Raw genomic sequence first — 16,174 nt, 5'->3', positions numbered from 1 at the left:
TTATTATCATTGTATAATATGTTATTCGAATATTCATATATCCTTAAATTTGGGCTCATGACATGAATGCAACAAATGCCTCGTGTTTTCCCATTTAAATGTACGAGAATGTAAGAAAGTTTTAGTGTTCAATCATTGGTCCCTTTGTGTTGGATATAGGTTGTATTTTATATAAATGTGTTATTTTTATAACAAATGGTTTTTTTGTGCTAAGTATTAGTCCTTTTGTGTTGGATATAAAAGTTAAATATAACAAATATCTAAGATTACTAATGGGTATTTGGTCCATCTAAGTTGCATATATGGTATATTTTATATAGTTATACAAAATTTTACTCATGAATGAAGGTATTTTTATAACATCCACAAGGCCAACTAGCCTACGGGACCATTTTCATGTTCTTTTCAATGTCAACCCACCTGTCATGAATCTGCCTCAGAAAACTAGTTGTTGTGTAGTTTGGCTTCCACAAAGAGTTGATGCAGGTGGCCCACCATCAGATTGTCCTCAAATTGTCCCTGGATATCCTGGTAGGCAGCGAACTCAAAAATAAAGTGTCATTATGTTTCAACGCACCCTTTACTGCAAAAGATGCACATTATTTCTTCCCAAACCTTTTTGGGAATCGTCCATCTACATGTCTCACACCACAGATGATGGGATCCTGTACTTAACTATGACACAAGCATCCTATTTTTACCTTTCATGTCCACCCATAGGTAACCTTTAATCTCATTGGCATCATGTGGGATTGAACTCTTTTACATAATGGATCATTTTCCTCCCCTTTTGTTTTGTCCACATGGCAGTTTTAAACTTTTCCAACACAGGTTTTTCTCTTCATTAGTGTTGGGGCATTTTAGAATGTCAATGTCCAACTTATTTAATCAATTTTCATTATGCTTCGTCTACGTTTTCTTTCTCTAATCTAAACCCTCTTCAACCACAAACTTGGGCCAGCATTGCACATCCATATTTTTAAATCTGTTTAAATAACTTAGCAAATGAATAATCGTAGAGGCTTCGATCAGGAACATCCCTACTTCAGCCAAGAAGATTTCATAAGGTATTAATAATTTGACTTTAAGGTTAGTAATGATAAGGTGCTTTTGTATTCTTTCTATCTACTTCATAGATGTACTACTGGCGGAGTTGCAAAAATTGGCTATGTTTTCTGGCCTGGTGAGTTTTTAAATCTTTTACTAGCACCAAAAGCACTCTGAATTTTTGGTAAAAACTAGTAAAACTCGGCAAGCTTTTATTAAAAACTCCGTCATAATTTTATAACAGCACTTAAAGGAAAAAAACAGCCCAAATTGATTGCATTTCTCATTTCTCCGCTTGTATTTTGCTGGGGAGGTGGGGAATAGTCTTCCAAACCCTTGTACTCCAAACACTTGCAAACTAATTTCTATCGACTCAAGGTAGATTTGAGGTTGATTTGTGGTAGTTTTTGAAGACAATGACATAAATGTTTTGGAGAGGCAAGCTATGAAGGAGGGTGTTGTATTTAGTTCCATATTGGATAACATTGAGTTGAATTAGTAGTCATTGCTAATGCTAGGAGAAGCTAGAGGCAAGGCTACATCCAGGATGGAGGACAAGCCATAGACTGAGTTAGACATACTAAGCAAGGACACACAGTCATGCCCATTACAAACTTCTAGGACTAGACCCTCTACTTATACCTTTCCCTTAGTTTTTACTAGAGCTAGGAAAAGGATTTATACAAATATAACATTTTAGTTATACTTCAAGTTATATTTGTATAAATATTGTCAAGATGTTTGAGATAGATTTCAGCTACATAGGAGTTAAAATATAGATTATAGATTTTGAGGGTTTTCAAAAAAAATACACTTGGCCAAATTTAAGAATCCAGCATGCCTTCAACAGTGTTATCTCCCACAACCTGTCCTGGTTAACTGAGGTGAATTTGAAGCTGAAAAAAGGATTTTCTAATGATTCTAACTCATTTTCTTAGAAACTTGCTTGGTTTCAATTTTATACTCCTGAGTCCTAATAGACTTAGCTAAACCACTTGCTCAGACACAATACGAGCATTACTTTCCAGCAAGCCAAAATTACTCAAACTCACTCTTGGATTGTTTTACTATGATGTATTTTCATCTAGTTTTATAGAAACTGCATACTATGATGTATTTACTTCTAGTTTTATAAAAAACTAAATTGCAATGATGTATTTACTTCTAGTTTAATAGAAACTATTTACTATTTTCCGCCATCAGCATTCCGCATGAGAATGTGATTTTCTACCCACTTTGCATTTATATATATCTAAGCTCTATTTGTTTATTTTGTGTTCTCATTAATTAACTCATTGGATGCGTCTTCTCATTGAATTTGGCAAAAAAAAAGTATTTTTAATTAAACTTAAACTATTTTTTAGGTTTTTGAATTTTTCCCTGAGTTTTTTTAAATATTGGCTGAATTTTTCCAGAGTGTTTTCTTTTTTCCTTTTTTTCTTTTTTTCTTTTTTTTTGTGGGGTGGGGGGGTGAGGGGGGGGGGGGGGGAGCGGTTGGTGAGTTTTTGCCAAGTGAGAGTTTTCCATCTATAATATTACTAATAACAAATTATATTTTAAATTTCAACTAATAGGAATTTTTAGATTGTGTTTTGGTCGAATCTTTAAAAAGTCATTTTCTCGACACATTTCCCTGGGCATGCAATTTTAATGAGTTGTGTGATGGCTCACACCTTCAAACCTTAGTTTTATGATATTCCATGCAATAACTATATGTTGACAAAGTTAGCCCTCATGACTAATGGTCCCTATCCCCTAAGATATGTACTTTCTCATGTGAGTGCATAGGCCCAACAAGCACTTGAAGAGCTCACAGCAATGTTAACATTCTGGACTTCTCACCATCATTTGAGCTAGAATGATGCTTCAAAAGAAAGTATTAGGGTTGTACTAATGCACACCTCGTAGCTTTTGAAAGTTCCAAAACTTCAAAGAAATAGAACAAAACTAGTCCAAGTATGATAAGGAAATGTTGGCTATCATGCATGCCTCAACTAAATTTAGGCAAAATCCGATTTGTGGAATGTTTGACATCAAAATTGACCATAATAGCCTAAGATTCTTAATGAATCCAAAAGATTTAAATGGCAAATAACAAAAGTGGGTTATCAAGTTGCAAGCCTAAGACTTTGACATAGAATATATAAAAAGGGACAAAACTTTGTGGTTAACACTCTATATCGAAGACCTTATCTGTGCTCTACTATGGATATCTCTACAAACTGATACAATCCAACCCTTGCCGAGTATGCTAAGCATGCACGGGCAATTGACATTTTGGAAGGGAAGCTGCAATATGACATATATAAGGTGGTAGAGGAACTCATCCTCTTTAAAGATAGAATATCTATTGTCCTACAATCAAAAATGAAAGGAACAATTTTAAGAGTGTACCATGACACCCCTTTAGCAAAGCATCAAGTATACTACAAAACATTTAAACAAGTGAGGGAGATATTATCTTAGATAAGATAAATTTATTAATGTCCAACAAGAGACCACTAAAGGGTCTATGGGAGTAAAAGCATACAACAAAGGCAACTACCAAAGGTAAGAACACCAAACAATAACTGAAAAAAGAACAAACAGGAAAGGGAAAGACCCAACGAAGGAAGACTAGAGGTCTTTCCTAAGCGAGAAAAGGTCTAGCACCAAAGTATAAGGTCTAGGATGGGGGTGAGCCCTAGACTATCTCAGAATATTGTTCGAGGTGGAGTTTCATTGACAAGTGAGCCCATTGCGAGTCTCACAATCCTAGTGTAACTGGAAGTAGGAGGGTAAATTGGCCACTTCGTGCCTCGGGCAGAAGACATCAGTGAGAAAACAAAGGGGATAAGTTGATTTGAAGTTTGTCTTGAAGGGAATAGGTCTTGCAAAGTGTGATCATGAAGTTGCATGGCCTCTTGGAGGTAAAGAGCAAGATGCCACTGATCGATATATCTAAAGAAAGATGAAAGGAGTCTGCACTCTCTGAACAAGCAATGAAACCTACTCCTAATCTTGTAATAGGTGTAACAACTAAAGATAAAGTGAGTCTCAATCTCGGCCTCTGCCAAGGCAAAAAGAAAAGCTTTTAAATATATTGACGTGCATGTCAAAGCAACAAAATTAGAACAAACAATTCTTGACAGGATTATTGTACAGGGTAAAGATTGTATATCTTTGGTAGTCGATCAGCTAAAATGGTATGCCCATTTTCTTGGAATATCAAAATATAAAGCACCACAAGTTTAGCCGTCTTCTTCAAAAAAATCTTCAAGCTACATGGGCTATCCAAAAACATTGTCAATGACAAAATAGCAAATTCCTTACTCTATCTTGGCAAGAACTCTTCAACTCGACTGGAACTAAGATTACCCCAGGCCAAGGTTGGTGTTGCACCAAAAGATCAACCTATCAATGCCCGATACAACCAATAGTTTCATAGAACCACAAGAAGTGGTTAAACCATGTCGCAAATCCTGCGAGGGACACTAGCCCACTACCACCAATTCCCCCTCCCCTCACTCACCGTGGTCTACGAGATTCAAACATGTGACCAAACTCTGATACAAATTGTTAGAAAGGTCAGGGTCGTCGTTGCACCAAAAGATTGACCTGTCAATGCCTAATACAACCAATAGTCCTATAGAACCACAGAAGGTAGTTAAGCCATGTTGCAAATCCTGCAAGGGTGTAATGTCCCCATCTTTTTAGCATATCAGTGGAATTCTTAGCCTTTACATTCTCCGAAGGCTAAGTGGAGAAATAAAGAGAAATTGATTAAATTAATTTCTTATAAAGTGCAAAAAAAAAAAAAAGTGACTTTATATTTAATTTATTGGAGAATGCATTAATTATTGGAAGGGGGAAGCTTCTAGTAATTTAATTTTCTAGAAGCACAATTAATTATTATATTGCAAGGCAGAAGCTTCTAGCAAGTGCATTAATAATTGGAAGGGGGAAACTTTTAGAGAATGCAATTATTAAATATTTTATTTAATTATTGTATTGCAAGAGGGAAGCTTGTAGCGAGTGCATTAATTATTGGAAAGGGAGAAACTTCTAAAGAATGCAATTATTTAATATTTTTTTCCTTCTACGAGGGTCAAGGAAAAGTATAAATAGAGGTGAGAGCTTCATTGTTTAGCATCCGATTTTGTGAATTGCATTTGATATCAAGTTGGGAGAAGAAACTAAGGTTTCCGATTTCAGTCAGCCATTGGAGAACGTCAACTCTTCAGTGTTGCAACCATTTGAGGTGGTGAAATATCCATTGAATTTGGTATTTGAGAAAGCTTCAATTCAAGAGTTCTATGTTGTGCTAAAATTGAAGAATAGATTTTGATTGCTACAGTACGCATGCACGATGCCGCGCTACAGTGTCTTTGTTTCATTCATTTCCACTCTCGGGCATCACTATTATCATTGTACTCATCAGCATATGATTTGGCTGTGATAATTTGGAATCAAAATTTTGGCATCATTGTTTGCATCTCGTTTCCATGTATTTGCACTAATAATACCAAAAGAATTGCATTTGAATATTAGTTCCTTGAGAGGATACTACATTGGTACCAGAGCTTTCTTGTAAAGTGTTTGACGAAATGTCAAACAACTGAAATATAGAGAATTTTGGTGTTTGAAGAAGTTATAACCTGTTGGAGTTACTACAATGGTATCAAATCTATTGACCTACTATCCTGTTGGGTAGATTGGACATCAAATCAGTTAGTTAATCATGTTTACTTCAAGTACCCAGAAGCAGTGGGACAAGGATATGAAGAAGCTTAAACAAAATTTGAAAAGGTTGGATGAAAATCAGAAAGGGATGAATGAATTGATGGTTTCCATTTTTAAGAGGACTACATCACAGAACAAAGAGAAAGAGGATCAAGAGGTCTCTATAGTATCTAGAAGCCTCCATGATGAATTACCAACAATTAGTGAACATCATACAATTGACCTGATGGAGAGCAAAAATCAGACCTTAGAAAACGAATCAGAAAATTTATTTGATGACAATGAATCCCAAGATCACGATGTGGATGGACACGCAGTCACCTTGGAAGTGGAAGTGCTTAAAGATACTGTTATATCAGCAACTTCTATCTCGCCAGTTGAGCCATCCTATGAGGTGCATAGCAACAGAACACTAGATATTGAGTTGTGCATAGATGATAGCATACACGATGTTGCTTATCATATGGTCAGTGACATTGATTAAGCCTCATATAACAGTGCGGATGATAAATTGGAAGATTTGTGTGGAAATGTTTCATCACAAGGGAATCATCATTTAGCAAGCCAATTGAAGGTTAATGACAGGATGGTTGCCACAACCATTGAGCATTTTGATGTTACTCATCAAATGTTGGCCACCTATGGTTGGAGTACTACTTTGACCGATGAGCACGGTGATAGTGTTTTTTCCCTTGCAGAGATACATGCACTCCGAGAAGCGATTGGAATGATGAAACAAAATTACTTACAACTACTTGTAGATAGAGATTTTCTTCTCGAGCGGGATTGCATTTGTTATGTTGCATTGCAGGGAAAGGAGGAGAAGGTTGATAAGCTCACTCATGGGCTTGAGGTGACTATGGACTCATTGCAGAGTGCCTAGTTGGCCCTTCAAGAGTCACAATTACAGATTGAGAAGCTTACAGAGGAGTTGAGTTTGGCACAGTCTCCACCAACTGCAGATATAGTATAGTTCCATACAGAGGTAGTTGATAAGGATCTTATATCCACGGGTTGTAGTGGGGATGTGGTTACATCTATCACAGATATAGGTACAAAAGTTTCAGTAAGGATGAGTACCTCGGTTGTATCGAGTTCTCCTGAGGTTAGCACCATGATAGTTGATACAGGACAATTTACTGGTAGCTCTTGTGTCACAATGGTGGATTCTCCTGAGAGTTGTGTGGTAGTACATGACACCACTCCTTCATCCACACAGGGCATCCGCAAAGTATCATCTGGTTGGGAGTATGGCTCTCATATTGATTTGTTTCCATCTCCTAGAAGCAAATCTGTCACTTCATTCCATGCAACTGATTTTGGATGCTAGCTTCTTGTTTTTCAGAGTCAGAGGGATCAACTCCTTGATTCAAGTGTTGTTAGTGATGAGCCATTGATAGAGGTTGGCGCATTTTATCACGAATATACAGTGAGGAGTGCCCATCACTTTTCTTTTGACCCACGCACGGAGGACTTGATGATTCATCGGTATGGATTGGTTCTAGAATTATATCATCCTTTGTGGGATGGGTATTCACCATCTTCAGAAGATGGGATTAACGGCTACAAGCATCTGACTCAGTTGTTTGTGGGGGATTACTTGCAGGGACAGCTGTTAGTTATATATCATGTTGATATGTATCCAACAAGGTTTGCTACGCCTATGTCACAAAGTTTTCTTATGGGTACATGGTTACAGGACAACTATGGTGTCGGTTGGCATGATGGTTTGGTTAGTTATCACATCCATGGGAGTTTAGCAGGAGTTGTAGAGAGATGTTGTGTTATAGACACTCCCAGATATTTTTATCGCTATATGGCAAATGGATGTGGGGATCAGTTGTTTTGGGATCCAGGTGGCGATAGGTTCAACACGATGTATTGGATGGGTCCCATTGGTTTGCTTCACCACTTTTGGCATGCTGAAGATGAGATCAGAGTAGTGTAGAGGAAGTTAGAGGGCATTAGAGCGATAGTTATACAAGAGAAGCACCCTATTGCTTATGAGAGCAAGAAATTAAGAGGGTCGGAGTGGAGATTCAACATATATGATAAGGAGATGTTAGCCATTATGCATGCTTTGGTTAAATTCAGGCAATATTTGGTAGGTAGCAAATTTTGTATCAAAACCGACCATAATAGCCTAAAACACTTTTTGGGGCAGCGAGATCTCAATGATAGGCAGCAAAAGTGGGTGAGCAAGTTATAGTCCTATGACTTTGATATTACATATTTTAAAGGGACACAAAATGTAGTTGTTGATGCTTTATCGCATAGGCCCCATTTGAGCTTATTGACAGATATATCAAAGGATTGGAGACACTTGATCCTTGCAGAGTATGCAAAGGATGTGTGGACCATCGGATTCATAGATGGAACTATTCAGGATAGCAAATACACCCTTGTGAATGAGCTCATCATTTACAAAGGGCGGATGTTTTTGGTTCCAGGCTCAATAGTGAAGAGGATGGTTCTGAAATCTTTTCATAATTCACCTATGGCGGGACATCCTGGTTTCTACAAGACACATCGGCAGATTAGAGAGCGCTTCACATGGAAAGGGCTTAAAGCAGAAGTACTTCAATATATTAGGGAGTGTCCCACCTGCCAGCAGAACAAGCAAAAACACTCCTATCCAGGCAAATTACTTCAGCCACTTCCAATTCCTGATAGGAAGTAGGGAGTGTTTATCTATGGACTTTATCACAGGACTGCCTAGAGCCCAAGGCAGGGACTGCATATATGTGGTTGTGGATCGCCTTACTAAGTTTACAAACTTCTTTCCGATCACTGCTACATACACTGCTACACAGGTGGTAGAGTTATTCTTCAAGGAGATATTCAAACGACATGGCTTACCTCAGAGCATTGTGAGTGACAAAGACAGCAAGTTTATAAGTCATTTTTGGCAAGAGCTATTCAAGTTGTGTGCGACAGAGCTCACTTCGAGTACTAGCTACCACCCTCAGACAGATGGTCAGACAGAGATAGTGAATAAATGGGTGGAGGGATATCTCAGAAATTATATAGCAGGGCAACAGAAGGCATGGGTAAAGTGGATTTATCTCTGTGAGTATTGCTACAATACTACTTATCACATGTCTATTCAGATGTCACCCTTTATGGCCCCATATGGGTATGAGGCACCCAATTTTATGGATCTGCTTTTGAGTGACAATAGAGTGCCCAGTGCAGGTGATTTGTTACAGGAAAGTCAAGACATTGTTAAGACTCTCAAGGATAATATAACCAAGGCACAAAATCAACAGAAGCAGTATGCAGACCAGAAGAGGACAAAGCGGACTTTTGAGGTTGGAGATATGGTGTATCTTATGTTGCAACCTTACCGTCAATCCACTCTCAAGAAGAGTAGTGCCGAGAAGCTTAAGCCACGATACTATGGTCCATTCAGGATTATTAGGAAAGTGGGAGAGGTGGCTTATGAGTTAGATTTGCCAGCCGAGAGCAAGGTGCACAATGTTTTTCATGTGTCACGCCTCAAGAAGGCGCTAGGACATCATATTGTTCCTTCTACAATGCTCCCACTCTTGGATGATGAGGGGAAATTGATATTGGTGCCAGAGGCTATCATTGATTTCAAGGAAATGAACTTGAGGTGGCACACTATAAGGGAGTATTTGGTGAAATGGAAGGACCTCCCAGTAGAGGATGTGACATGGGAGAATGAGGAGATTTTGCAACATCCAAACTTAAAGTTGCTTGAGGACAAGCAATTTCAGGGAGGGCGAACTGTAATGTCCCCATCTTTTTAGCATATCAGTGGAATTCTTAGCCTTTACATTCTCCGAAGGCTAAGTGGAGAAATAAGGAGAAATTGATTAAATTAATTTCTTATAAAGTCCAAAAAAAAAAAAGTGACTTTATATTTAATTTATTGGAGAATGCATTAATTATTGGAAGGGGGAAGCTTCTAGTAATTTAATTTTCTAAAAGCACAATTAATTATTGTATTGCAAGGGAGAAGCTTCTAGTAAGTGCATTAATTATTGAAAGGGGGAAACTTCTAAATAATGCAATTATTAAATATTTTATTAAATTATTGTATTGCAAGAGGGAAGCTTCTAGCGAGTGCATTAATTATTGGAAAGGGAGAAACTCCAAGAGAATTCAACTATTTAATATTTTTTTTTCCTTTTACGAGGGTCAAGGAAAAGTATAAATAGAGGTGATAGCTTCATTGTTTAGCATCCGATTTTGTGAATTGCATTTGATATCAAGTTGGGAGAAGAAACTAAGGTTTTCAATTTCAGTCAGCCATTGGAGAACGTCAACTCTTCAATGTTGCAACCATTTGAGGTGGTGAAATATCCATTGAATTTGGTATTTGGGAAAGCTTCAATTCAGGAGTTCTATTTTGTGCTAAAATTGGAGAATAGATTTTGATTGCTACAGTACGCATGCACGATGCCGTGCTACAGTGTCTTTGTTTGATTCATTTTCACTCTAGGGCATCACTATTATCATTGTACTCATCAGCATATGATTTGCCTGTGATAATTCAGAATCAAAATTTTGGCATCATTGTTTGCATCTCGTTTCCATGTATTTGCACTAATAATACCAAACGAATTGCATTTGAATATTAGTTCCTTGAGAGGATACTACATTGGTATCAGAGCTTGCTTGTAAAGTGTTTGACGAAATGTCAAACAACTGAAATATAGAGAATTTTGGTGTTTGAAGAAGTTATAACCTGTTGGGGTTACTACAAAGGGACATTGGCCCACTGCCAACATAGTTAACAATTACAAATAATGGGTAGGCTGCAATTGTAAACAAGTGGCTTGAAGAATATTTAGAAAACTATGTCAAAGGACAGAAAACTGCATGGATTCAATGGCTACATCTCGGGGAGTATTGTTATGATACCACATGTCACATGCCAATAGGGATGAGTCCTTTCAAGGCATTACATGGGTATGAATTTGATGGAGCTCTAATTTTTACAAATAAAGACCTCCATTTTAAACTCTTTCTAACCTTGTTTGTCCCTTTCTTTTCATTTATGCTACCTTCTATGAGTTATATAATCTTCACCTCAAGATGGTATATGATATGAATTTAATCAATCTCATGCAAAATACAAAAGGATAGAATTGGAGGAGTGATGCCATCATTACTTCTCCCAACTGTAATCATTCAGCTGATAATTCTCAAATTATACAAGATTGGCCTAGGCTACTTGCAGGTGTGAAATTTGAAGTGATCTTGCAGAGAAAATCTACGACTACCAAGTCTAGAGATGGAGCGCAATTATCAGATGAACAAACATGCTTGTATAGCCAAATGCCTTACAAATATTATCACCTACAGAATGCAATGGTTGTAGTGTATGAACAGAATATATATGTGACTCCAGAATGCCCGCAAGTGGTAATGATCATGCAGAAGCAACAAACTGGATCTCATTTCATCAGTAGATAACTAGATTCAAGAGAAGTTTAGCATATGGAAGATTGACCAATTATCCATTGCGTCGGCTCATTGAAATGAATATAATCATTTTATGAAAAGTGTATATTTTCATGTGGCAAAGATTAAAGGAGACTTTAACATCAAACGCTAAGGTACAGATTGTATAAATGCATCAAAGAAATATAAGTAGCCAATACTAAAAGACATGAAATATCCAATGAGGACTCCCACTAATAAAGTTACAGCCAAAAGGCCCTATCATTGACAGAAAGCAATAGCAAGATGGCAATGAATGGTAAGGTGCCCAATAGGAGAACTTGCATATACTGAGTGGCCCGATAATAACTTCACCACACTCAGCATCTAGATGAATTCAAAGGCTGTCAAAAGTAAAATAAAAAGAAAAGGAAAAACTATCTGACTAGAATGACAAAGTCAAATAGACCAAAATTAGTATTCGTGTGTGATAATTTGCTAAATTACTGGCAGGCGAGATTGTCTAAACATGGGTGCTGACAAATACTGACATCCATCTTGATTCACGAGGGAAGTAATTCATTGCTACAGTCAACGTTAATATACTAGATATTGTCGTGAGCATCCAAGGAATCAAATCATGTGGGATTTGCCCGAACAGCACCATTCCAAGTCCTGGCATCAAACTAAGTCAAATATTATGTGCGTTCAAGAAGAGTCCATCAGATGACATTTCCCGTAATAATAAGAAAATGAAGACATGGAAAGGTCGTTGAAAGACATAGCGATCATTCATGGACCACTAAGTTGACGGAAATTTCATCCCAAATTTAGATGAGGATGATTTTGTGACACATCGAAGTAAAAGGTTTCGTGGTGGCCTTTTTACCCAAAATTGAAATACTTCCAGATTTCACTATTATATGATGTCTCTCACATACCTGAGCTCAATGACCTGTAAAAGGAAGAACAAACACGACAACCAAATAACGACTAGGTGGAACACACGTGGGAAGAAGTTTGAATGCAAAAATATATATGTAATCACATATATCATCGATGTGATAGAGGGCTCCGAGAGTATTCAAAATATTGAAAGCTTTGAAGACAAATTGCCACAAACAGAAGATGACAATATCCTTGGAAATTATGCACATCTTGAAATATTCTACAGGATGATTACACAGAACGTGGCATATATTTGGAAGGTTACACAGAGGATTCAACGAGTCATCCATCATTGTTTTCATGTGTTGAACAAACTTTGGGAAAATATGATCGAGTCTACAAAACTTTGCAAGGCATGGATAATGTGAGAAATTAATAAATCTAAGTATATGGTATGTTTAAAAAGATAGGTGATTAAAGAGATTTATTGAAAGGGTGTGATTATTTATTTGTAATAATATGACTATTGACTTTAAAAGGTCACTTTCATATTCAAAGGATATAAATAAGAGATTCTTTAATTGTAGAAGACATAATCTAAGACACGTTCGGAAAAAAAAGAGCTTCATATAATTATTTGCAAGGAGAAATAAGGAGTTTTGAGATGGCTTTGTAATATAAATTCAAATATAATATTCTAATGATAAATAAAAAGCCTTTTATTTTTATTAAAGGCATGGAGATTAAAATTGCAGTTGATTCGTCCTTTATAATCATCTTTTTAATTCAATAAACAATTTTAGTCAGATCAATAGATGAGGTCATCTATGGCATTTTAAACTCGATCATTGCAGATATGGTAAAATATTTAATTGTTTCCAATTCTGTGTCTAGTCTATCTCCCCGAACTTAGGAGTTAAAGTGCAATCTAGAGTCTAGACTAGTTTGGAATTGCATATATATATTTGATCCATCGTATCTTGATTATTAAATTGTTTATAGTTTGTGCATAGAACATTATAAAGTTGTATGTTATAATCATCATTGTAGTTGACTCTGTTGCATGAATAAGCTAAAGCACTGGTATTTTTATCATTGAAGTATTGGATTTATATTTGAAGTCAAAAAATCTATAACCTCCTTACAAACCTGAAATCCATTGTTAAAACCTTTTCAAAAACATTCATTTCAAATTATCGCAGAGCTCCATATTAATTGAATTCAAAGACCCTGACAGCCAGAGAACTCCAAAGCTTAAATTCACTATAGAAAAGCCTTGAACTAGGCAATCAGCGTCTCAGGTGAAGGTCTACCCGCCTAGCTGTAACAGAGCCTATAGTGCAAAGGAATCAAGGTGATTCTCGTTCGTTGGCCAAAATTGATTGCAGAATTTTGTTGGAGAAGTGGCAAGCTCTTGGATTTCCAATCTGCGGTTTTGGGAACCAACAGAATCAATTATCATTTGAGGATCTCATTCTTACCAAAAGTAGAGTTCCAATAGCAAGGGACTTGGTGCATCAAAGTCTAGATATTCTCAATGAATTTAGAGAAAAATTGCATCATGCATGAAAGCAACAAAATATCTATGCTAACTTTCAAAAATATGAAAGAATAGTTGAGGATTGTAACCCCATAACAGTCTTCTATAAAGAGGGGTGAAGGTGAGAAAACTCAAGCCATGATTCTATGGATCATATAAGATTGTACAAAGCATCGGCAAAGTTGCTTATGAATTGGAGGGACCAACAAGCTTTTGACTCACAACGTCTCCAATATATCTTGCCTCAAGAAAGTGTTAGGACAGCATTTCCAAAAATTTAATTTTGGAATGTGAAGCTATCCTTCATATGCGAGAGAAGAAATTTAGGAACAAGGTTATTCAAGAATGTTTGGTAAAAGGAAAGAATTCACCTATGGAGGATGCCATCTAGGGAGGAGGAAAAAAATTATCATTCTAACCTAAAATTGATTGTGAACAAGTAATCTTGGGAAGAGTATACTGCCATGCCCCTGCCAGGAAGGCATTGTTCTCTCAAAAAATCATAAATAAATAATTTTCCCAATATGATAAGCATGGAAATTATTAAAAGGCTGACTAGGAAATTTTAAAAAAGAAAATTGGTTATTATCAAAGGTGGCCAACTGGATTAAATGACCTCGTGCAGCAATTACCATTCATCACCTCCAAGAAACGCTTCATGAAGAGAGGTAACCCTTAGAAAATGAAGATAAACTAAAATATAAATGTAGAAAAAACTCATTTGAGAGGGCATGTTTGAGAAACTACAGAATACAAAAATAAATTGGAACATAAGTCTTCCGTTAAGAATATTTCTAGCAAGAATATATATATTAATATTACAACAGCAATTAAATATAAATACTTAGTCTTTTGAATGAAGCTTCTTCTTGGTTTGTTTCTAAAAAGAAGCCTCTCAAAAATATCTGATTCTGCTCCATTGTCCCATGAAGATTACTGTCTTCTCTTCAATGGGGCTTCCAAGACGAACCCCAGTATTGCTGGAGTAAGTGGAATTACATTATTCCTAAATGGTCATCTTTGCATCAATTTTGGAATTAGTCTCTGTCTGGGTACTTCCACCAATAACTTTTCTGAAGCTAAAGCTTTGAGTTTGGGAATGTTTATTGCACTTAAAATAGGTTGCAATAATTTGAAGATTTTTGGAGATTCAAATCTGGTTATCAAAGCTGTTATTATGAGTCTATCAGTCTTTATAATGAAATCAAGCTGATTAAGCTCATCTCAAAACAGTATAACAGGATTGATCTTGTTCACACATACAGTAAATATAATAAAGAGGCTCATACAATCGCAGATATAGGGATCACTCTCAATCCTCAATAGTTGGAGATCTGGCTCTTTCCTAATATGTAATAGTTTGTTTTTGCATCATGTTCCTTTGGCTCTCTCTGACACCATGCTCTAGTCTATTGGATATGGACAGGCTTTGGTTTTCTATTGTTGAGGAAAAGCAAATCCTCTACTGATCGCATTAGCCTTTGGTCTTTTGCATCAGATTCTGGATGATGATTGTTTCCATTTCTCTGATCTTTGTAACTGATACTTTTGTATACTCTGTATACTAAGATAATCTCTTCTTTCCACTAAAAATTTTGAAAAGCCAAAAAAAAAAAGTTGAGTTCAACAGTTTGTATGCAAATCAATGTATATAATAAATAAGATGTACAAGCATTCATGTGTAATACTAAGAAAAGTAGAAGCTAAATGTATACAACCCCATTTACCTTGCAAAAGCAGAATGGAAATCGTATTCATGTTCTACATGCTGCCAACCTTCATAATCAATTTCCTTATCATCAGAAGGTGCTTTCCTTTAGAAAAAAAGAGGATCATTAATTTCTTCCAAAAAGTTTTAAAATCTAAATAAAAGAAGCTAACAAGGCTATATAGAATCGTAGCTTTAATTGGTCTTTTAAACTATACTGAGTTTGACTTTACTATGTACAAGTACTTAAAAACTGAATAGATATAGATGATATCAAATGCCATGTACCATTTTACCAACCAAAACTGTTCTCTTCATTTAACAAATGTTTAGAGTCTAGACAACAAATAGACCAAGTAATTAAGGTCTAGATAAGTACTTGTAAGCTTGCTGCTTGAATAGTAAAAGGAACTCATTATGTTTATAACAACGTTGTTAACTGCCATTATTAAAACAGTAGCAAAATGATAAAAGAATTTTATCCAATCAAGACTTCAAGGTGCTGTTTGACAAATCATATTCTCATCACACAAATTGTTCATCTAAGTCAACTACCACAAATTGTAGGCTGGAAAAATGGATAGAATTCATGTATCAGATGCTTGAGACTTTTGCTAATTATTTTCACCATCCAGTTATGAGATACCGATCATTTGTCTGCATTCATTTCAATCAAGAAGCAATGTCTTGGAGAACATCACAATACTATTTTCACAATCAATTAACAAAGATAGAAAATCACTTATCTGGTATTAACACCATTGCAAACACACCATTATTTCACTGAAAACCAAATATAGTATGTGATTGCTCGTGATTTGATGGATCCCTTCAGTTTACCCAAAGAAAAACTGTCT

At 36.2% G+C, this 16,174-nt stretch overlaps 1 protein-coding gene across 5 annotated transcripts in view; it reads right to left on the bottom strand.

The window, feature by feature from the left end:
• Positions 1 to 16,174, bottom strand: part of CW7 — a 231,616-nt gene that overhangs the window by 198,009 nt on the left and 17,433 nt on the right. For all 5 annotated transcript variants that reach the window (XM_089799335.1, XM_089799334.1, XM_089799336.1 and 2 more), the window contains one exon: positions 15,337 to 15,423. In XM_089799335.1, the coding sequence (XP_089655461.1) occupies positions 15,337 to 15,423 (87 nt within the window). The remainder of the gene's footprint in view (positions 1 to 15,336; positions 15,424 to 16,174) is intronic.

The sequence above is a fragment of the Cupressus sempervirens genome, chromosome 9, assembly GCF_028749045.1.
Source record: "Cupressus sempervirens isolate cs-2001-9-10 chromosome 9, ASM2874904v1, whole genome shotgun sequence".
Taxonomy (NCBI): Eukaryota; Viridiplantae; Streptophyta; class Pinopsida; order Cupressales; family Cupressaceae; genus Cupressus; species Cupressus sempervirens.
This window is presented reverse-complemented; position numbering and strand designations above follow the sequence as displayed.